Genomic DNA, 24,733 nt, shown 5'->3' with positions numbered 1-24,733 from the left:
TTACATAAAAAGGCATAACATCTTATTTTAATCAACTTTACCCTATGATCTTATGACAGTGGTCATCTTTTTTACTTCGTAACATCTCCAACTACCACTCAAACTCATACAATACTATCATAGCATCGTGGACCTTGCCCCTTTTGTTTACAATCTTATGATTGCAGCTTACTTTGTAGCATTAGAGCATATTATTCATTATCCTGAGATCTTGCCATAAACTGCCTATTGTAAGATCGAAGATCACTGTATGCCACACAACATATACTATAAAATTATTTTCTGGTCCCACTAGACCAACTAACCATCCATCCAAAATTTGTTTCACATTCTAATGAATCAAATTTGAATACATGTCGCCTATCTGATAGTGCACTATTACCTTTCCTTGTCTTTTTCCACCTTACGATCCTACAATCAATATTGTCCCATAAGATTGCAACAACCAAACATTTCCTTTATGATCTTAAGATGCTCTTTGCTTCATAACATCGTAACACCTTTTTTCATCATCCTCGATGCCACAATCACACTCTTTGTTGTAATTTCGTAGGGAAAGAAATACAAACCATTCAAACTAACATATGATCATACAATACAAAGGAAATCATAAGATTAGGAAGACTAACTTTATCATCCATGACACCTCGACACAACATTTTATCTTAAGATTGGGACATTGAAAACTCTTCCTCGTGATACTCCACTAACCCTTTTATCATAACATTGTAGAATATGATGTAAAAGATTTGTACGTAGACAACCCTTATTGAAAAAGACAAACCAGAAATATTTTTGTGTGATGCAAGATTGCCCTTACACTTAGGATGCTCTTACATCACAACTCCTCAATAAGAGTTTTAATTTTCTAGAATTGGATGTGAGGTCTTTGACCAAAGACTGTAAGAAGAGGGCATGCATGAGTCTGACATGTAAGAATGCCAATTTTTGAACTTATGTACATTATTTTATCTACTAATAAATACTGGTCTCACTTGGTTCTCTTTGAATTCTCATTATTTATGTTATGTTTTCTCTTGTTGCATGATTGGACTGATCTCCTTGAGGTCTCACTGGTTGGGGACTATGTGAAGAGCTTAGATCAGGACCACATGTCTTAAAAAAATTGGGGATGTTAGATTATAAAGTAAAATCAATTCCAAGATTGAGACCAAACACAAAGGCCACAAAAGGTAAAATAGGGCCTAGGTGATGAAATAAATTATTGGATTGGAGAAAAAATAAATTGTGGGAATACTTAGAAATAAGGACCTAGCATGTTTTTTAACAAGATTGAGATGATAAAGGACCTATATTTGAACTCAAGCATATATTAAGTGTCATATGAAGCCCTACTATGAAACACACTAAGGTGGGTGCTAAACAATCATGAACGTGTATGCACATGTTAAGTGCTTACAATTTACAATGGTACAATAATTATAATAAATGTACACACATCAACTGCAAGGTTTGGGAGTACTTAATGAATAATGTTGAACTTGTGTAAAATTAATCTGCCACCAACCTTGACAATTATTATCCTTATTTTGAAAATTTTCTTAAAAATCTTGGTCTAATTTCAAGTCCCTCAGATTGAAACCCAAGTGACAAAAACTTAGTATGATGTGCTAAACATTCTTGATTGCATGTAAGTGATGTGCAAAATGGAGCATGACATTTGTTCATAAATTTTTCCTTCTTATGGTTTGAAACCTTTAGCATGATAATTATACCTTTAGTATATACTTGTATAGATATTTTTTAGGTTTCTATCAATTCAACAAGTTAATTGGTTCTCCTAGTTCAAACTCCTTTTTTGAAACAAATTAATGACAATGACCTATGTTGAAATATATATATATATATATATATATATATATATATATATATATATGGTGATCTACTATCACTCATTTGATTCTTTATTACCCTTTCAAATCATTTTTCCTCTCTAAATATTCTACAATCAATTGAACCCATAATAAAAAATTGGGATAAATATCTTTAAACATCATGAGAAACACCACATGTCCCAAAAATACGTGCTAGTTCGTACATAATGTTTAGTAAGAGACAATAGGAAAGTTTAACTTTGAACTCAAAAAAGTGAATCTCAACCTTATTCTTACAAGTCTTAGGATTTATCTATCTTCAGCCACTTGGAAATGTACTTTGTGGCTAAATTGATAATTTCAAAGTGGGTGATTAGTATATTAGAGTACTTGTACAAAGGGTTAAATGATAATGGAAGACATGAATTTATAAGAAATGGTTATTAATAAGACTAAATAAATGAGGACCAAAATTAGACTCTAAGACAAGCCTAACACAAAAGTATATTACTCATAGTTATGATATTTTTATAATTTATTATTTAAATGAATTAGAGACCTTCTCATAAAAATTGTGAAATTTTTTGTATTGATGTTTCGAATCATAATTTAAGATCCAACATCAAGATGATTGGAAAATGAGAAAATACTCTTGGTAAGAATTATTACCCAAAACACTCTTGGTAAAAAATATAGTATTTAGGCATTCTCATCAAAGTACGCACCAAACTGAATGGAATAAAGATATATGCAAGCCAATTTTTACTTTTTTTGATGAACAAGAAATTAAGTAAAATATTTTTAATCTCCACCTAGATTAAGAGTCCAATTGCAATAGCTAATGCATTCATTGGTTCATATGTTAGCATCTCAATATACTCAATTATGATCATAGTTTGGAACTACAACAATCCTATCTTTTCTTCATAATGTTCAAACATGGTGAAGAAGATCTCTAAAGTTACACGATTAAAATTATAAACTTTCAAATGACAAATCTACATAATTGTTAAGTGATCTATTGTTTACATATTGATCAATACATCTTTAACGAAGTTAAATGATTCTAAATAAGACCAATAAAGTCAAGTCTTGCTAATTACAAGATCTAATATAATAATAAGAGACGAGATAAAATCATGTCTTGACCATTTTTAGAAAAGCATACCTCTCAACCCTAGACTCTTAACAAAAACAATTCAAAACTAACACTACCCTTATTTTGAATAAGAAAGTGATCTTCTAGATAATAAAATATTCCATATAAAAAAAGCTTTAGATTATTTTCAAAAGTAAATCAGTATGCCTTGAATTTAGGGCTCTAATTATATCCATTGGAGTATTGGCCGCCCGCCTTGACTTGTAAGATGTGAAGTTTTGCACGGGCAATTTTATTTTAGTTAAAATACTTTTAACCAATTTTCTTGTTGCCGACCAAGTCTCGATCACGTCGTATCCATGTTTTCGGACGAGCCCTTTTTAAAATTTTAATTACGCCTTTTCTTTTACATTGTTCAAGAGATTTTTTTAATTCTCACGCTTCCACTTTGGAAAGCCATATATTATTATTTTAATATAAAAGTAATGAAAAGTGAGAGTGATCATATGCGACGGGAAGCAGGTGGTCTGATGGGTGGGTCCTCCCATTCAACGAAAAAACTAAACTACCTAAATGTGCCGGCCGAATTTAAATTTGACGGTCGTAAAAGTTTATTTCATTTTTTTCTCCTCTTAATTTAAATTCTTTTGGAAGACTACATTTTAATTTTTTTAATCAACATTAATTTTCTTTTAATTTAAATTGTTTTTGGTAGAAAATTATCTACGTTCTGAATGCACTCGTAATCTATTTGGACTAGATGTTTTTTTTAAAGCCCTTAACTAATTATTATTTTTACTTATTGCTAATTATGGGTATGAGAGTAGACCAATAGTGCAGTTTATCTTATTCAAAATAGAATGGTACTTTAGTTTTTTGTTTAATTTTTTTAAAATTAGTACAAATATTTTGGAAAATAAATTAGACTTTAGAACTCAATTAAAAAAAATTAATAGATTAAGAATTTTTATTTTTTTAGGATAATCTTATATAATGCTTTTTTAGAAAAATAGTTGTTTCGAACTACATTTCATTTGTATAAGATCAAACATATACATACATACATACATACATACATATATATATAGTATAGATAATTAATTTATAATATAAATATACACCAAATCGTATGTATGTGTCTCTGTCACATATGCGAGCGCACACGCGCGCGAGAGGGGGGGGGGAATTCACATTACACTATACCACAATATGTTATAATTTATACTTTTTATATCAATATTTTAATTTTTAATGCACTACTCAATTATCTATGCCTAGTACCTTTCTAGACATGTGAAATAAATACTTTTATTTTGAATGATTCAATAAGGTGATATGGTTTGTATGGTAATGAGACTTTGGATAGATGTGTAGGAGACTTTGGATAGATGTGTGGGATAGGGTTTTCAAGTCTTAGCTATTCAACATAACTTTTTGCAGCACCATATAATGTTTTAGAAGGGAAGTGGACTATAGAGGCACGTGGGTTTCTAGGGGTAATATCTTATTTGATGAGGATATCATGGAAGTGTCTTTGTTTGGTAGATATTTTGATTGGGGTTCCATCTTTTTGTGGTGGTTATTATCTTTTATGTGTTTTCTCTTTAATGTGATGTATTTAGTAGGGGTTTTTATGTCATCAAAGGTTTACCCTTTCATGTGGTGGTGTCAAGGTTTGAGCATTTCTTGGTCATGCATGCTTATAGGAGAGCATGAACCTTGGGTTGTACCTCTTTGGCTAAGAGTCAAGGAGTGAGAGGTATCCATTCTACCAAATGGCTAAAACCTAAAGACTAAGGGATGTCCATTTTGTCAAACTTAGACACAATCCCAACCTCTCCCTTTTATTAATGTCAGAGGCTTACACTCATCACGACTTGATCTTTGGTGGACTCATTAGAAACCTTGAATTTCACCAGTAGGCTAAGGGCCCATCATCTGATTTTTTTAAAAAATTGACTATGTAAATTCAACTTGTATCATTTTTTTATTAAAAAATACTAATTATTCTCTTTATTGATGTTTACAACCATTTTTTTTAAAGGAATGTTTTTATGAATGAAGTTTTAAAATTAGATTCAACTATGCAAACTTACTCTCTTTACGAATATTTTTGTTAAACTTAATTTCTTTATCAACACTTCTAGTAAATCTATTTATTTTGTGCATGTTTCTATAAAAGGAGTTTTAAAATTTAACTTTGTAAATAACTTATAATATTTCTTAATCAAACTATGTAAACTTATTTTTTCCATAATCATTTAGAGGTTTTAACTTTTATAGAAGTTGATAAGTAGGAGATAGTTTCCACAGCAAGTCAAATTGTGATATTGCTATCAGGATTTAATTGTGTGATTTTTTATAGAAGTTTTAAAATTTAAAGTAACTTGATGTTTGTGTTGACTACATAGATAAGGAAAATCAAGGACTCACAAACCAAGAAAAATCATAAAATGGGGAGCAAAAAGGAAGGGATCAAGATAATCTATATGACTAAATTATTTTTCAAGAATTCAATTCAAAGATGTTGGTGTAGGAAACTTTTTAGACTTGACTATATAAATAGTTGGCAATATTTTCAACAATGTTTCAAATCACACCTCCTAATCTATCATTCAAAATGAGACATGGAAAAAAACTTATTGCGCAAAATAGATGAAATTAATGAAGTTCGTACAAACCAAAACAAATCTAGTTGGCAATATTTTCAACAATGTTTCAAATCACACCTCCTAATCTATCATTCAAAATGAGACATGGAAAAAAACTTATTGCACAAAATAGATGAAATTAATGAAGTTCATACAAACCAAAACAAATCTTGTACTACCAAATACCTAAATAGAATTAATAAAAGTCATACAAACCAAAGATCCCTAGGAAGAAGATGGAACCAATGAAAGTCATACAGTCCAAAACAAGACCTTGTAATAGGAAGATGGAATCAATAAAAGTATAATCACATAGTGAAGAAAGGACGGGTCAAAAGACCTAGGTATAGGACCACACAATAGAAGAAGAGGAGATGCCCTGCCATGAAAAACGACCCCATAAAGAAGGGATACATGACCCTATCATTTTCTTTCAATTCTTGTATGCTTGAGATGACTAGATACGATTATCATGTGCCAAAATATTTCCCGTATGTGAGCTGAGTTCATTTCTCATTCATTTCACCTGTTCAAAATCTTTCGAGGGTGGAGGAAACTCGTGGATTTGACCGAGAAAGCGAAATGCGTGGGCTCGCTATTAAGGCGAAGGCTCGCGGTACGGTCAGCGCAGCCAGCGGAGCAATCCATCTCGCCAGAATATCCTTTTTGCGGTCAAGAGTCCAACAACTGTGTAGTCCTCGTTCAAACTTGGAGTTGGAATTCTGCAAACTCCACTCCATTTCCTCACACTTTCTTCAGATTTTCTAAGACCTGTTGTTCCACGACGGAACACGGGACAATTCACACGTAAAATGGTTTCCCACTCGATGGTGAAGTAGGGAGCTTTTCCCCCCTATAAATACCCACCACCTTGAAAACATTTCCATAGACTGTAAAACATCAAATTTTTCCGTTTTTTTCTCTTGGTTTTGTCATCCACAAAAGCTCTGTAAAGTTTCTTGCATAGAATTAAAGGTCTGTAATGGAGAGTTTAGCGAAATGTGAAGCTAACTATGTGGCTCTGACACCGCTGACCTTTTTAGAAAGAGCGGCCGTGGTGTACGCAGAGCGCACTTCTGTGATCTACGGCGACGTGAGATTCACGTGGGCGCAGACGATGGATCGGTGCCGTCGGATCGCCTCGGCGCTCGTGAATTTATACGGAGTCCAAAGAGGCGAAGTCGTGTCAGTCCTGGCGCCCAATGTGCCGGCTCTTTACGAGTCCCACTTTGCAGTTCCCATGGCCGGAGCGGTTCTCAATACGATCAACTCGCGCCTCAACGCCGCCAATGTGGCCACCATTCTCTCACACTCACAAGCCAAAGTGCTCTTTGTCGACTACGAGTTCGTGCCGCTGGCAAACGAGGCACTCACCGCCATGGCCGCGATGGTCACGGCCGCCGATCTGCCTCGCGTGGTGGTCATACACGATGACCCCTGTGCCACAGGGATGGTTGTGTATGACCGAATTCTCAAATCAAATTCTCGTGCGGTGGTCTCTTATGAGGATTTGGTTCTTGGGGGCGATCCGGAGTTTCGATTCTTGGAGCCATTGGATGAGTGGGACTCAATCACGCTGAATTACACCTCGGGGACGACATCGGCACCGAAAGGAGTTGTTTACAGTCATAGAGGAGCTTATTTGAGTAGTCTTTCTATGCTTTTGCTTTGGCAAATGGGCACTGAAGCTGTTTATCTATGGACGCTCCCCATGTTTCATTGCAATGGCTGGACTTTCACTTGGGCCGTGGCGGCACGTGGCGGGACGAACGTATGCATTCGGAGCGCCGCGGCCGGGGAGATCTACTCTTCCATTGCGCAGCACCGGGTGACGCATCTCTGCTGCGCGCCGATCGTGTTCAATATTCTGTTGAATGCGAGGCCCGAGGAGAGGCGACCGGTTGTGAACCGAGTAGATGTTCTCACCGGTGGCGCGCCGCCGCCAGAGGCAGTGGTGGCCAAGATGGAATCCATCGGATTTCGTGTTACGCACGCCTATGGCCTCACGGAAGCCACGGGGCCTGCTCTGGCCTGTGAGTGGAAGACCGAATGGGATGGTCTCCCAATGAAGGAGCGCGGTGCTCTGAAAAGGCGGCAGGGTGTTGGAGTTCTAAGCCTTGCGGACTTCGACGTGAAGGACCCCGACACCATGCAGAGCGTGGCTCGTGACGGCGCTACGATGGGGGAGATAATGATTAGGGGCAGCAGCCTTATGAAGGGGTACCTACGTGACGAGAAGGCAACGGCGGAGGCTTTTACCGGCGGGTGGTTTCGTACCGGCGACGTCGGGGTCGTTTTTCCGGACGGGTACGTGGAGATAAAGGACCGGTCGAAGGACGTTATTATTTCCGGCGGGGAGAATATCAGTAGCGTTGAAGTTGAGTCCGTTCTTTACTCGCATCCTGACGTCACCGAAGCTGCTGTGGTGGCCATGCCGCATGCTCATTGGGGTGAGACGCCCTGTGCTTTTGTTCTAACGAAGAGGGGTGTTTCAGAGGAGGATATCATCCGTTTCTGCCGAGATAAGCTTCCTCATTATATGGTCCCCAAGGCTGTTGTTTTCATGGAGCTTCCCAAGACCTCAACGGGGAAGATTCAGAAGTTTGTTCTCAGAGAACTGGCAAAGAAGTTGCAGGCTTCTGGCGCTGCTACTTCCAAGGGGATTCGAAAGAAGCCCGCAGCGAAACCCAAACAGCCAAATCGATCTGTTTCGGTGTATAATGATCAGCAGGAGCAGCACTATGTGGTTGCCCGGTCCAGGCTATAAATAATTATATAAGTACAATGGGTTTCGAGGGATTTGTATCTGGGATTCATATAAGTACATAGTCATACATAGAACACTTCAGGAAAATACAATGTTCACGTATAAAGTCCTAACACGGTATATCCACTAGCCCAGTGCCATCATATGGTTATCCACCATTCTTGTATCAAATTTCATTTATTTAAGTACATGTTTGTTTTTATCTCTACTCTCTTTGTGCCTGGATCCAAAGATTCCAAAGTATTAGGAATTTTGATACAACATGCTTACCAACTTGATGTCAGGCCTGCTGTTTGACGGTCATCTCTACCTCTCATATGATTTTTTTAATGATGGGTTGGTCATTTTAATATATATTTTTAAATATATATTAGTAAAATATATGATAAATAATTTTAAAATTTTAAAAATATTAAATTTAAATATATGTCCACATAAGTAGGAGATATTTTGCACCACAAGTCAAATTGAGGTGAAGCATTGGACTTTTCAAGAGGTCACCCACTCCAGCTCGAGCACGCTTAACTATGGAGCTCCCTCCATGGTTAAACCCACTATGCTTGCAACCCCATTTGTGAAATCGTCACCAAGTGTTGTGCCTTATGAACCATTCATTAGAGAGCCCCTTAAGCTCATCAATTGATAAGTAGTAGATATTTTCCGTAGTAAGTCAAATTGTCAGATCAATGAGATTTCCACAATCCATGCATAAGAGTTCTAGTCTAACCCAGAAACTAGAACTCTTAAGTCAAATTGTGATATTGCTATCAAGTTTTCGGTGTGTAGTTTCTGAGTCAAACTCATTGACCCATATATCATGAATAGTGATTCACACATGAATCCATCTCTCATGAAAATAAATGAAACACTTAGCACTTATTGGATCTAGGTGATGTTCAAAGAGAGGTCACCCATCTCGGACGACTTAAACGTTGTAGAATAAATTTTATAAAAGTTGTTGTCCATACTATATTAAATTTTAGAGTGTCACCGAAAAGTGTTTTATATACCAATACGGCAATCAAATTCCAGGTCTGCTTGATGTCAGCGTTCAATGGGTTATAAAACTTATATACATAATCGGTTTCTAATTTATTGTTGCCCAACGAGAAGAAGCACTTCCCTGTTGTCGTGGTCAGTGACACGGGAATTTCTTTAACCATAAAAGAGACATCTTTACCGACTGACAGCTGTTTCTATTCTTTGCCCGGATTGATTGTTGGGATATAATAACATCTCTACTCTGTCTTACTTAACGAAACATTGATTGGGTAGAGACGTGTTCACACCGATCAACTAGATTTTTTGACGAGTAATGGTTTCAAGAATAAAAACGTGTTACAGCCACCATTGAGGATTGATGAAGCACATTTCTTGGAGAAAAATAAAACCATATATTGCGATTTTTAAACAATATAGTGGGTTGCACAATCCGTGCCCACATTTGATTGTTCTCGTTTTCGAACACCAAGAGTAATTCCTTCGAAAAATTCGCGGCCTTAAAAAACAAAGCCGGATTGTTTTTTAAGAAACACATGCAGTTCAAAGAGCGATTTCTGAACGTGCTTAGAAATAAAATAATTTATACGTCTTAAAATATGTGTTATATTTACTAATCCACAGCTAAAAATATTGAAATCATTCAATAAGGTCCCGTTTCATTGCTGGCATAGGAATAGCAAATTAGAATAGAAAAATGGAATGGGGTATGGGAATAGAAAAGGGCAATTCCAATCGTGTTTGGTGCATTTGGAATTCGACTGAGAATATGTTAATCCATTGTTTGGTTGTACAAAAATGGAACAGAAATAAGGTTAAGTTTTGTATTTTGAAAAATATTTCTCCTAATTTTTTTTTAATTTATTATTTTTTTTGTTAATTCATTTTTTTTTTTAAACAAATAGATATAATTTTAAAAACTATTATAAAAAAAAATTAACAAAAAATTTTTAAAAAAAAGGTTTAAAAAAATTTTAAAAATTCAAAAAAATAAAATTAATTTTTTTTTTTTTTAATGGAAAATCAGAATGGGAATGGAAATGGCCTATTCCAATCACAGATATTTTTTGGCATAGACATATGCTCATTTTAGGGGCAAAATTGGAATATGTCTTCCTATTCCCAATTCCAATTGAGCTTACCAAATAGCGAATATAAAACATATTCCAACTTTCTTTTCCTATTCCACTCATATTCCAGCAACCAAACATGGCCTAAAATGTTACATAATGCCTAGAGAGTAGCATAGTTTTTTAAGGGGTTTTTATTCTTTTCATATAGGTTCTAAGATTAATTATCTCTACCAAACTTATGTGGTGATGGTAGTTTACCTGTTGTTGTTGTTTCTTTGAAGGGACATATTTTGTCTTGAGAGAGGCTTAGTTTACGTTTAGCTCATAGGAATATTGTTGGGTTATCAAAAATATCAATTATATATTTCGTAAAATTATTGATTATAATTTATATTTATATTAGTACTTATATGTTTAGAGGATGTAAGGATTATGTTGATAGTGTCATATATTTTTATTATTTTTCTTCATTGACACTCATGGAATACTTCCAGTTAAGACTTTTCATTCACTAAGGCTCCTCCTTTCTTTTCAGGAACTTCTGTTCTCTGCAAGTTTAACCATTATCTTTGCACCTTATTTCATCTTGAGTGAACTTTACAAGATCATGGTTAGAATGGCTTATTTTATTTTTGTCCCTCTCCAGAAGAATTGATGTAGCAATAACATTGTCATTGTTATTAATGAAGTACAAACTGTTGTAGTGATTTCCATCATGATATGAGAGATGAAGTGTAGGATTATTTGTGTTATCAAGATTTTAGATCTGGGATATTTGGCTCTTTAGGTGGTGCACATGAATATTTGTGTGATTCATTATGGACGTTGCATAAATATCACAATGGTCTACCCATGTTCCATCTTCTACCATTCATTCATAGTATCCTTCAAATGTTATTTCATTTAAAAAGAAGAAGAAAGACTCAAAGTCAAAAAAATGCTCCATAACGTTGTCCACCACAATCTTTGAGTGATGATATTGGTCACCTTCAAGTTGATTTGCTAGGGCTATGAATAAATAGTTTCCATCTAGTAGTATTTGCACCATTCTCATCTAAGATTCATTCCTCTGATCCTCAATTTTCACTTGGATATAATCCTTGTTTTCTTCTTCGTCTTAACTGAGACTGCTTTTCTTCTTCCTTGGTGGGCATTTCGGGCCGAGGAAGAGATGCCATGATTTTATAATTTTATTTTCACATCTTCTAAAAGGTTAGTGAATTCTAATAAATTTCCTTTTACTATCTCATGGAATATCTAAAGATATTATTCATATATTCATTCCATGGTTCTAATAAAATGCATCTCTAAAATATAATACAAATAGGTAATGAGAGGTATAATTCATATAGAGATTAGGCCAATAATATACTTAGGCGCGATGAAATTTAAATTGTCAAAGTTCTCTACTTGAATCATTGTCTATTTGTATAGCTTCGTTGTGATAGCTTCTAAAGAAAATGACTATTTGTTGCAATGTAAAGCCTAATTTGACTCAGAGGTTGACTTAAATGTAACTCTAGAAAATATGAACAAGACCAATTACATAATTCATTCAAATGCAACCCTACATAATATGAATAAGATAAATTGAATTTACTAAATGGGTAAATGATAAAATTACCTAGGTTCAAGTGTAGGAAACAAGCAATTGTAGCTGGAAGTGATGGGAGAGTTAGAGTTGAGGCTAATAATATGTCTACTTTGTATAGTGTTGACATGAGATTGTTATGAAGTGAAGAATGTATAATGGAACAATCATTATTTTGTCAATGATGTCAAACCTACTACCTTTTGTTAAGACAATTGCTTTTTGGTTTGAAAGCTATCAGTTAGTTGATTGATGAACAGGATTTGAAAAGAGGAGATAACAAAAGCACCTAAAGAAAGGTTGAGTTATTTGGTATATAAAAGGAGCACTAAGATGAAGTAAGACATTGGTACTGTAGTGTATTTTTTATCTACTTAAAGTCTAAAATGAAATATTATACTCAAGTTAAGACTCAAAGAAGATCAAGTAAGAAAAGTGTTTGCCAAGCCTTACCAAGTAGTTAGTGCAAGCTAAGCAAAAATTAGTAGAAGCTGAGTGAAAATCAATAGGTGTCGAGCAAAGAAGACAAACTGTGCAAGCTGAGTGAATGTTAGTATATGCTACGTAAAGTCTAGTTGGTGTTGAACATTAGTAAACTTTAGTGTTTGCTAAGTGAACTAGTGTTGGCCTAGTGACAAAACAATATAGATGCCAAGTAACAACAAACAATGCTAAATCAAAGATTTGATGAATCTGAGCTGACTAATTTGATTTCTTGAATTGTGTGAAGCGTGTGGAAGATAATTGTGATGAGTTGGTGGCATAGAATTCAAGATAAACTATTTTGAGACAAATTCAAGAAAGATTGTAGAGGACGTTTCTAGAGGAACAAAACAGAAAAGTGGGTAGATTCATTTAATCCTACCTAACCCTGAAATAGATGATTGTGGTTAAGTGACAAAAGATCTAAATTCTCTATTTATAGAGATAGATTGTCAGAAGCAAAGGTTGTCATGTGCAAAAACTTAAGGAAGACAAGGAGTCTAGGGTATTACTTCATTTAATGGTCAAATAGAAGAGACAATAGTTGGCATACAAAGTAAGAAGGCTTAAGGGGATGGATGCTTGAAAGGTGAACAAGCTATTAGAGCTAAAGTGTATGAATGTCAAGTAGAATGGAGGATTGAAATAGATATCTATAATCTATAATTGAGTTATAAGTTTTCATTAGATCAAGTCCTACTATTACTTTCTAATAATTGTATCAGTGTGGATAAAATTCTTTACATTAAGGTTGACTTAACAGTCATTTTTAAATCTTTTAACTAGGTGACATTCTAATGGAATTGTCTAAGGTCCTCTAACAAGGCTCACTCCTAACATGGTGATAATCCTTTAACTAGGTCACATTTAACAATGTGTATTGTAACCTTTAACAGGGATGGCCTTTGATAGGGCATCACTTCAAAAGAGTGAGAATTAGTAGCATGTTACTAGTGGTTTTTCCCAAATTGGGTTGCCATGTAAAATCTGTGTGTTAAATTATGTGATTGTTCTTATGGTATTTCATGTTTACATTTATAAAAAGTTGTTTTGACCTAGGACAATAACCTACAAAGTTAAAGCATTTTATGATCTAATGGATGCATGCATGTTGAAGTTTAATGGATATGGATATGATTAGTACTAAAAAGTTTTATTTATACATCTAGACCTTGGATAACTGATTCACCCCGCACACCCCCCTGAGTTATTCTAAAGAATTTCAACAATTGGTATCAGAGGCATAGTACTTGAGAGGAAATAGTTTAAACGTACCAAGAGCTAAAGATCAAGATGTATAAAAAGAGGTGTCCAAACTGAACAATGAAAACTTTCCTACATGGCAAAGTTTGATGAAGCTGCACCTAGGAGGTCTTGGAGAGTATGCTCAATCTACCATCACTACTAAGCATGTTGATCCTACTAGAGCCCTAACTGTTGATGATCTGAAAAAGAAGAAAGAACACAATCAAACAATGTTGGAGATTGCCTCTACCCCAAGTTACTCAGAGTTTGATGACATCAAAGATTGTGACACTGTAAAGAAGATGTGGGATGTTATACAAATAATTTATGGAGGAGATACAAATGTTTTGAGAGCCAAATTTAAAAGTCTAAGAGGGAAGTTCAATGACATAAGAATGCAAGAAGGTGAGAACATAGTTCAATATTGCACTAGAATAAAAGAAGTTGTGAATGTTATTAGAGGAAATAATGGTATCATTGATGCCGAGACTATAATTAGCAAAGTACTAAGAACACTACTACCTATATATGCTATTAGAGTTTCTACCATACAAGAACTAAGATGTATACTTGGTAGCAATCTGAGCCTTGAAGGATTGATGGGTAGGTTCACTACCTTTGAACTCTCTAATCTTGATAATTTCAAAACTAAAAATGTTGAATATTCTTTCCAAGCTAAACTGTCATTAAAGGAATATAAAGAGAGAGAAAAAAGGTCAAATATGTTTCTAGTGATAGTGATACAGATGAGGAGGATGTAGAATAGCTTGAAGCATTGTTGGCAAAGAGATTTCACAAAGGTGAAGGGAAATTCAAAGGTAAGCTACCTATAATGTGCTTTAATTATAATGAGGTTGGTGATATTGTTGCTAGATGTCCAGAGAAGAACAATAGAAGTGGAGACAAATATAGAAATAAAAGAGATGAGAGCAACAAAGATTATAAAGATAAAAGAAAGAAGTCTTGCTGAATTGCTAAAGAGGAAACTAAAGATTGATATGATGACCATGATGATGAAGTGGTGTATGTTACAATGAAGGATGATTCTGATTCTGATGAGGCAATTGCACCAGTATCTTATGTGAACAAGAGTGATAGATGGATCATTGACAGTGGGTGTTCACATCACATGACTGAAGATAAAAGTAAGTTCATTACCCTTGATTATTACAATGAAAATAGTATAATATTTGGTAATGGTGTACCCTGTAGATGATAAAAGGTAAAGGATCAATCAAACTAATAGAAAAGATCATGTGTGACAATGTTTATTATGTAGGACTTAACTATAACTTGTTGAGTGTGTCACAATTGAATAGTTCAAGTTACAAAGTTGAGTTTGAGAACAAGAGAGCAGAGATCTATGACACTGATGGGAAACTAATTGGAAAATGTGATTAGACTAGAGGTAGTCTATTTTATCTTGACATGAATGATGCTACTTGCCTTGATGTAGAATTTGATGATGTGTGGCTATGCCACAAGAGGTTATGTCATGTTAACTTTGATAACTTAGTGAGTATCAATAACATGAAAAGAGGCATAGATTTTCTTAAACTAAAGAAACTTGATAATATGATTTGAAAATAATGTTAGTTAGGCAAGATGACAAAATCTAGTTCTAAAAGTAATACTCACTCCTCTAAAGAAAGTATGGAATTAGTTCATAGTGATTTGTGTGGACCAATTAATGTACAAAGCTACAAAGGTGACAAGTACATTATCCTAATTGTTGATGATTATTCTAGGATGATGAGAGTTATGTTTTTGAAACAAAAATATGATGCTTTCCAAATGTTTAAATGATACTTAGCTAGAGTTGAAAATGAGATTGACAAAAGCTTGAAATGTCTGAGATCTGATAGAGGTGGAGAATTTACATCAAATGAGTTTGAGATATTTGGTAATAATAGAGGAATCAAGAGACATACTTTTGCACCTAGGACCCCTCCATAGAATGAGATTATTGAAAAGAGGAATATATTTGTAATGGACTATGTTAGAACACTCATGATGGAGAAGAATGTTGCTTTGAAATATTGGAGAGAAGTTGTAAGTACAACTATCTATACCCTAAACCAAGTACATGGCAAAAGGTACTCATTCAACAGATTTTGAACTATGGTATGGATACCCAATGTAAAATATTTTAAGATATTTGGAAGCAAGTGCTACATTCTTAATGATTTTAGGAATGGTAAACTTGATGCTAAAAGTGAAGAAGGTATATTCCCAGGCTATTCCATAAGAAGTAAAGCTTATAAACATTTGAATACTAACACTAACAAAGTTGTGGAAAGTGAAAATGTAAAGTTTGATGAATATATTGAGGTACATGAAGTTGAACCTATGAAGGAACCTAAAGAGTACAAATCTTTTATATACTTTTATGAAAGTATGCCTACTGATGAAGTTGTTGTAAATCAACATCAAGTATCAGTGATTGTTGAGTCACACATAATGAATGTTGAGTTGCATTCAAGAAATGAGTTGTAGACAGAAGCTAAGGTACATTCTAATTCTGAGATAAGCATACATGAAAGGAATGTCAATCTACCAGACAAAGAAGTACATAGTGTTGAGATAATGGGTGTTGCACACATTGCATAATATTGTTATTTTATTATTTTATTTTATTATGTAATGTTGTACCTAGATGGACGTGCAACATGTAAAGATTCCCATGGAATATTCTTGATGAGTTGTATTGTAACATTGTGATAATATTTCATATAATTATTTAATATTGGGGAAAAGAATTAAATGCCCAATATTAAATGTGGGGTCAGTGGGTTAGGTAGCACATGGTTTTAGCACATGGCTTATGTAATACCACTTGGTGGTTTTGTGGGACTTGCTACTATATAAGCAGCCACAAGGGTAGTTGTTGTGAGAGAGAGAGTGACAAGGAGAAGAAAAAAGGCAAGAGTCGAGCAGGACAAGGCTTGACAGGTTAGCCAAGGGAGCATTTGTGAAGGTTGAAAGTATGGCATGGGATGTGTGGATTCATGCTTGTTCACATAGTTTGCTCGGTTGTGGCTATGGCCATGAAGGTTTCCATGGTTGTATGGCAATGGTATTTTTGTTGAATAATACATGATGATGGATGCTTTTGGAGGCTGGGTTTTTCCCTCAATGAGGGTTTCCCAGGGTATATCTTGTGTCACAATTTTGTGGGTATGTTGTCTATTCTCTTGCATGTGGATTTTAATTCCGTGTTTATTTCAGATTTATTATGGGTTATGTGGAAATTGTTATATTCTTTATTGTCAAGTTTCCTTACAAGTGGTATCAGAGCTATGGTTTTATTATTTGTAACCCTAGATTGAATCCATGGGAATGCATGAGAGGATAAAAGAAAGGGCAAGGTATATGATTTATTGCAAATCTAAAGGTTTTGGATTTGTTGTTATGATGAGATGTGAAAAGATTTGGGCATGTGAAATTGTTGGACAAAAAGAGTTTTTCGGATGTTTCATTTTAAAATGAGGGTTTTTTTTTGGGGGGGGGGGGGTAGCTTGTAGAAATGACCTCTTGGGTAAAAACAGACCTCACCATTGGATCCGGGTTGACATTTCCATCAATTTTGATATATAATATGCCCTAGTTTGGCCATGTTTAGAGGAAATGAAAGAGTTTTTTGGTTTCAGCCCATGATGGCCGTCAAATTTAATCCCGTCGAAATTTTCGTCACTGAAAAAATAAAAAATGAAAAATCGTACTGAAAATGGTAAAAAGACTGTCTTAGTAAAATGGCCATAACTTTCTCTCAAAATATCAGATTTCAGAGTTCTTATAGGCGTTGGAAAGCTAATTCAGAGCACTATAAGATGGTGTAGGTTTGGTTCTACGATTTTGAGATTTTGTCAGGTTTTAAGAGCCCTAAAGCCAGATGTTATTTAGTTTGAACATGGATTAGGGCATAACTTGGGCATACAGAGTCGGATTTTGGACTTCGAGTAGTCAACGGAAAGCTCTTGGAGAGCTCTACACATTGATTTAGATTTGGTGCAGGTTTGGCATGATTTATTTGTTGATATATTGATCTGAATAGTTTATAAGTATATTTTGACTATGGTAACATTGTGAGTTTATGGCATTGGAGATTTAAGTTTTTGATGTCATTGTATACTTAAGTTTGGTCTCATGATGATATGGTTATCAGTTTTTGGTTTGGATATGCATGATGACTTGTTGGATCTACAAGTTTTGCAGTGTTGTAAGCGGTCTATACTTACAGGTTGCATTTATAGCTTGGTTATGGGTTGTCTTTGCCCATTGATCTTTCATTATTGATGCATATTCAGATTGGTGGCTTGGATTTGGGTTGTCTATGCCCTAAGTCACATGATTTACTATTTTCTTCATGTAGAAGGGATGAGATGTTGTTACTAGGTACAGTCATGGTAGAGGATTATGGTTGACTATGCTGACAGCTTGGACATATTGAGAGCCAGATGCTCAGTTCATGGATGTGATCATGGTGTCATGGATTTTGGCATGACATGATTGGATATACAGGTACATCCTTGATGTTCATTAGCTTGGATTTTTTGATTCAGTTATGGTGGTATATCTTCTTGGTTGAGGATCATGGTTATTTAGTTTCTTTTAAGGAGCTCATGATGTGCACTTTGAGTTCTTTGATGGTTTTATGCCTTGGTTGATTCTCATGGTTAGAGGATGGTTATTTTTTCATCATGACGTCATGGATAGCTTGGATACACGGTTTAGTGGGAGCTTGTGACAGTGATGAGGTGACAGTGCAGGATTAGTTCCTGGTTTGGTTTATATCTTCTTGGTTTAGAGAGGATGGATTTTATGATGCCATAGGTGACTTGGTACCACGGGTGAGTGGGAGTTGTTGGCATTGATATATTTATTGAGTGTTTGCAAATGTTGGAGGTTTGTCTTAGATCTTGTTGCTGCAGAAGTGTCTTTGAAATTTGCATGGTGCACTTGTTATCTTCATGGTATGTGAAGATGGTTAGATCTTGAGGACTCATGGAGTTCTTGGTTATCTTCATGGTGTATGGAGATGGTTCTTCCTGGTATGTGGAGATGGTTTTCTTCATGGTGTGTGGAGAAGGTTGCATCTTGAGGACTCACAAGGTTCTTGGAAAAGGTGTGATTTATACTTTTATTTGGCATGTTATCCTTGGTATGAGGATGGTTTCATTATTATGTCATGGTATACTCTTGATACGTGTTTAGAGTTGTGACATGTTATGATGTGTTCATATGGAGCATGCTATCTCTTTGGTTGAGATGGTTAGATCATGTTGTCATGTTTATGTTCCTAAGGCCATGGTTGGAACTTTGACATTGATCTTGGTTTAGTTTCTTGGTATTGAGTACACTGATCATAAGTTGGATACTTCATGATATTGTTATGTTGCATTTGGAGGTTGCATGGATTGATTGGTTACAGGTGCTCATGGATACTTAGAGACGGTGGTGACGCTGATTTCTCTTGAATTAGAGAAGTGTTTGTTGGGACGGTTGATGGTTTCAACAGGAAGTCTGAGGGGCAGTCACCTGATATGGACTTGAGAGGAGATTGTTCTTAGATGAGTCTTGGTTGGAGACTTGGGTATCTTGATGAGCATTCTCATTCTCCACTCTTGGTCTACTCGGCGGTTTGCTACTTGAGAGGTATAGCCCATTATTTTCTCTCAGTTGCATTATATTTATGCTTGTCTTTCATGGATATGGATCTTGAGCTATGGTACAGGAGTTAGTTCTAGAGGGTTCATTTGAGAGATGGTTTAGCATTGGTTATCTCCATGTGCATATGTTGTTATGCTAGTTGAGTTTGAGAGATGGTTTTATATTGGGCATTTTCCTTGGATTAGGAATGGTTATTCCTAGGTTTAGGAATGGATTTATTGAGTTTGATCTTCTTGTGAGAGGCTTACATCCATGAGTAGTTATATGGTATGGTTTGGGTGTTGTTGAGGCTTCTTGTTGGGGGTTTTATGGAGGAGATCATACTTGCACAATTTACATCTAGAGGTGTGTGTAGAAGGACATGATACAGGTTATGATTTGCATGGTTTCTCTGGTCTTGGTTATCTTCCTAGATGTTCAGTTTTGCCTACATTGGATTTGAGATTGGTTAGAGATTGCGATCACTGGTTTGTGCTCATGTATGTCATGTGAGAGATGACATGGTTATTCCTTTATCTCTTTCCTCTGTTGGTTGTGGTGAACTTGGGAGAGCATTGGAGACTTGTTATGAGAGTTATTCTTGCAGGATATTGGATTATGTATTGTGGATGTCCTTGATACTACATGGATTCACTTCTTTGAGATGTGTTGAGTGGATTGGTTATAGATTTGACATTATCTTTTGCAGTGGGAGCTTCTTGGTATATATGTGACAGGTATTGCTCTTGAGACTTATGATTGTAGGTTGCAGATTGGATATGTCAGTGATATGAGATTCACTTGTTATACCTTTGAGGTATGGATAGTTGGATGGGTTTGGCACTTGCTGTGGGTGCTATTTCAGCTATGGATATTTTGACAACTATGAATACATGTGATCACCTTTGGATCAGGTTTTTTGTGCTTGGCATTTTAGTTGGTATAGGATTTTATGATCTTCTAATGCGATAGGTTGGGTGGCTTTCTCTTTGGATGGCTTCTATGTATGTCCAGTGGTAGTGGCATAATAGGAGGTGAGATCATTCATGTTCAAGATGGTGGATACTTTGATTTTGTTGCAGGTACTAGGATGGAGCACTTGGTGTATTTTGATCCATGATGGTGGATGTGCTGGGAGGGATTGTTCCTTTGTTCATTTATGTGGCTACAGATTGACCCTATGCAATGTATACAACAAGTGGGAGATTGTTGAGATAATGGGTGTTGCACACATTGCATAATATTGTTATTTTATTATTTTATTTTATTATGTAATGTTGTACCTAGATGGACGTGCAACATGTAAAGATTCCCATGGAATATTCTTGATGAGTTGTATTGTAACATTGTGATAATATTTCATGTAATTATTTAATATTGGGGAAAAGAATTAAATGCCCAATATTAAATGTGGGGTCAGTGGGTTAGGTAGCACATGGTTTTAGCACATGGCTTATGTAATACCACTTGGTGGTTTTGCGGGACTTGCTACTATATAAGTAGCCATAAGGGTAGTTGTTGTGAGAGAGAGAGTGACAAGAAGAAGACAAAAGGCAAGAGTCGAGCAGGACAAGGCTTGACAGGTTAGCCAAGGGAACATTTGTGAAGGTTGAAAGTATGGCATGGGATGTGTGGATTCATGCTTGTTCACATAGTTTGCTCGGTTGTGGCTATGGCCATGAAGGCTTCCATGGTTGTATGGCAATGGTATTTTTGTTGAATAATACATGATGATGGATGCTTTTGGAGGCTGGGTTTTTCCCTCAATGAGGGTTTCCTAGGGTATATCTTGTGTCACAATTTTGTGGGTATGTTGTCTATTCTCTTGCATGTGGATTTTAATTTCGTGTTTATTTCAGATTTATTATGGGTTATGTGGAAATTGTTATATTCTTTATTGCCAAGTTTCCTTACAAGTGGTATCAGAGCTATGGTTTTATTATTTGTAACCCTAGATTGAATCCATGGGAATGCATGAGAGGATAAAAGAAAGGGCAAGGTATATGATTTATTGCAAATCTAAAGGTTTTGGATTTGTTGTTATGATGAGATGTGAAAAGATTTGGGCATGTGAAATTGTTGGACAAAAAGAGTTTTTCGGATGTTTCATTTTAAAATGAGGGTTTTTTTTTGGGGGGGTAGCTTGTAGAAATGACCTCTTGGGTAAAAACAGACCTCACCATTGGATCCGGGTTGACATTTCCATCAATTTTGATATATAATATGCCCTAGTTTGGCCATGTTTAGAGGAAATGAAAGAGTTTTTTGGTTTCAGCCCATGATGGCCGTCAAATTTAATCCCGTCGAAATTTTTGTCACTGAAAAAATAAAAAATGAAAAATCGTACTGAAAATGGTAAAAAGACTGTCTTAGTAAAATGGCCATAACTTTCTCTCAGAATATCAGATTTCAGAGTTCTTATAGGCGTTGGAAAGCTAATTCAGAGCACTACAAGATGGTGTAGGTTTGGTTCTACGATTTTGAGATTTTGTAAGGTTTTAAGAGCCCTAAAGCTAGATGTTGTTTAGTTTGAGCACGGATTAGGGCATAACTTGGGCATACGGAGTCAAATTTTGGACTTCGAGTAGTCAACAGAAAGCTCTTGGAGAGCTCTACACATTGGTTCAGATTTGGTGCAAGTTTGGCATGATTTATTTGTTGATATATTGATCTGAACAGTTTATAAGTATATTTTGACTATGGTAACATTGTGAGTTTATGGCATTGGAGATTTAAGTTTTTGATGTCATTGTATACTTAAGTTTGGTCTCATGATGATATGGTTATCAGTTTTTGGTTTGGATATGCATGATGACTTGTTGGGTCTACAAGTTTTGCAGTGTTGTAAGCGGTCTATACTTACAGGTTGCATTTATAGCTTGGTTATGGGTTGTCTTTGCCCATTGATCTTTCATTATTGATGCATATTCAGATTGGTGGCTTGGATTTGGGTTGTCTATGCCCTAAGTCACATGATTTACTATTTTCTTCATGTAGAAGGGATGAGATGTTGTTACCAGGTACAAGGCTTGACAAGTTAGCCAAGGGAGCATTTGTGAAGGTTGAAAGTATGGCATGGGATGTGTGGATTCATGCTTGTTCACATAGTTTGCTCGGTTGTGGCTATGGCCATGAAGGCTTCCATAGTTGTATGGCAATGGTATTTTTGTTGAATAATACATGATGATGGATGCTTTTGGAGGCTGAGTTTTTCCCTCAATGAGGGTTTCCCAGGGTATATCTTGTGTCACAATTTTGTGGGTATGTTGTCTATTATCTTGCATGTGGATTTTAATTCCGTGTTTATTTCAGATTTATTATGGGTTGTGAAAATGGTTATATTCTTTATTGCCAAGTTTCCTTACACATAGTGGTTCTAAAGTTGATAGACCCATTGAAAAAAGAAGAGTAGAACCAAGATTGTCAAAGTATGTTAGAATTTATCACCTTGCTAAACAAATTATTGGAGATAAAGAAGCTATACTAACGATAAGGAATAGGCTAAGAAGTGATACATGTTTGTTAAGCATGCATGAGCCTAAGAAAATGAAAGATGCCTTAGAGAATGAAGACTAGAGTAAAGCCATGAAAGAAGAGATTGATCATATTGAGAAGAACAAAACATGGAATCTAGTACCTAGACCAAAGAGCAAGAATTTCATTGGAACTAAGTGGGTGTACAAAGATAAGTCAGATGAGAATGGTGAAGTCACAAGAAATAAGGCAAGATTACTTTGTAAGGGGTATGCACAAGATGAAGGAACTAACTATGGAGAAACATTTTCTCTAGTTGCAAGATTGGAAGGAGTAAAAACTCTACTTGCTTATTCTTCATACAAAAGTTTCAAATTTTATTAGATGGATGTGAAATCAACATTTCTAATTAGTATATTAGAAAAATAAGTTTATATAGAACAACTTGAAGGATTTGTTGATCCAAACAACAAGAACATGGTATGTAGACTACACAAAGTTTTATATGGTTTAAAGCAAGCCTCAAGAGCATGGTATGAAAGTCTTTACAATTATCTTGTGAAGACTAGTTTTGAGAAGATTGGTGATAGCATCAATCTGTACTCGAGGATAGCAGAAGGTAAAGGTATTTTAGTAGCTAAAAGTTTTGTTGGTACATATCATATTTGGAGATCAAAATGCATTATGTAAGGCATTTACAAATAAAATGAAAGAATTTGAGATGTCTATGTTTGGAGAGATCTTGAGTTCTTTGTTTGGTTGCAAGTATATTAGATAAAATATGGTATATACATCACTCAGTCTATGTGAAGAAAATATTGAAAACTTTTGGTTTAGAGGAATCAAAACTAGTTAGCACTCTTATGGTGACAAGACACAAACTTTTAAACAATGATGATTTTGTTGATGTGAACCAAAAATTGTATAGGTCTATGATTGGAAAATTGTAATATGTAGTACATAGAAGACTTGACATTGCATTAGCTATTGGGACTGTTGCAAGATTTTTTGCAAATCCTAAGGAGAATCATTTGATAGCTATTAATAGAATTATGAGATATCTGAAAGGAACATAAGACTATGGCCTATACTACAAAAAAAAGGACAAATTGATACAGGAGCATCCTAGTTGTAAGAGAAATCTTGCATTAGCCAAAAATATTTTCTTTTCAATATTTTCTATTTTAATAAGGACTAGTAAACATGGTGGTTACTATTTATGGGAACTTGCTATTTTTAGTAAGTTTGTCATAAGAGCTCGAAATGTTCTCATTTTATACATGAAGGTTCATTTCAGAATTGTAAGCCTACCATAAAAATCTCATTGCTCCAGCTTAAGTATCAGAGAAGTTATTGTGGATTTTCGGTGGAAAAATTTGCAGAAAAGTCTTTAGGCTCATTGTTGGAGGCCGAGTTTTGGCTGAGTGATAGAACATTTTAGATGCCGAGTGATAGAAAACAATGTTAAATCAAAGATTTGACAAATTTGAGTCAACTAATTTAATTTATTGAATTGTGTGAAGCATGTGGAAAATAACTATGATGAGCTAGTGGCACAAAATTCAAGGTAAACCATTTTGAGGCAAATTCAAAGACAATTGTAGAGGAAGTTTCTAGAGGAACAAAATGGAAAAGTAGGTAGATTCATTGAATCCTACCTAATCCTACCTAACCCTAAAATAGACAATTATGGTTAAGTGGAAAAAGATCTAAATTCTCTATTTATAGAGATGGTTGATTAGAAGCAAAGGTTGTCATGTGCGAGAACCTAAGGAAGACAAGGAGTCTAGGGTATTGCTTCATTTAGTAACTAAATAGAAGAGATTGTAGTTGGCATACAAAGAAAGAAGGCTTAAGGGGATGAATG

General features: G+C 35.2%; 1 protein-coding gene across 1 annotated transcript; it reads left to right on the top strand.

Moving 5' to 3' along the window:
• The first annotated feature begins 6,460 nt into the window (after positions 1–6,460).
• LOC149533543 (trans-cinnamate:CoA ligase, peroxisomal-like) lies at positions 6,461–8,560 on the top strand. The gene has a single exon (XM_089806560.1). It carries the CDS (start codon positions 6,568–6,570, stop codon positions 8,350–8,352), a length of 1,785 nt encoding a protein of 594 aa, XP_089662686.1. The 5' UTR covers positions 6,461–6,567; the 3' UTR covers positions 8,353–8,560.
• The last annotated feature ends 16,173 nt before the right edge of the window (positions 8,561–24,733 follow it).

This window comes from Cupressus sempervirens, chromosome 10, assembly GCF_028749045.1.
Source record: "Cupressus sempervirens isolate cs-2001-9-10 chromosome 10, ASM2874904v1, whole genome shotgun sequence".
NCBI lineage: Eukaryota > Viridiplantae > Streptophyta > Pinopsida > Cupressales > Cupressaceae > Cupressus > Cupressus sempervirens.
This window is presented reverse-complemented; position numbering and strand designations above follow the sequence as displayed.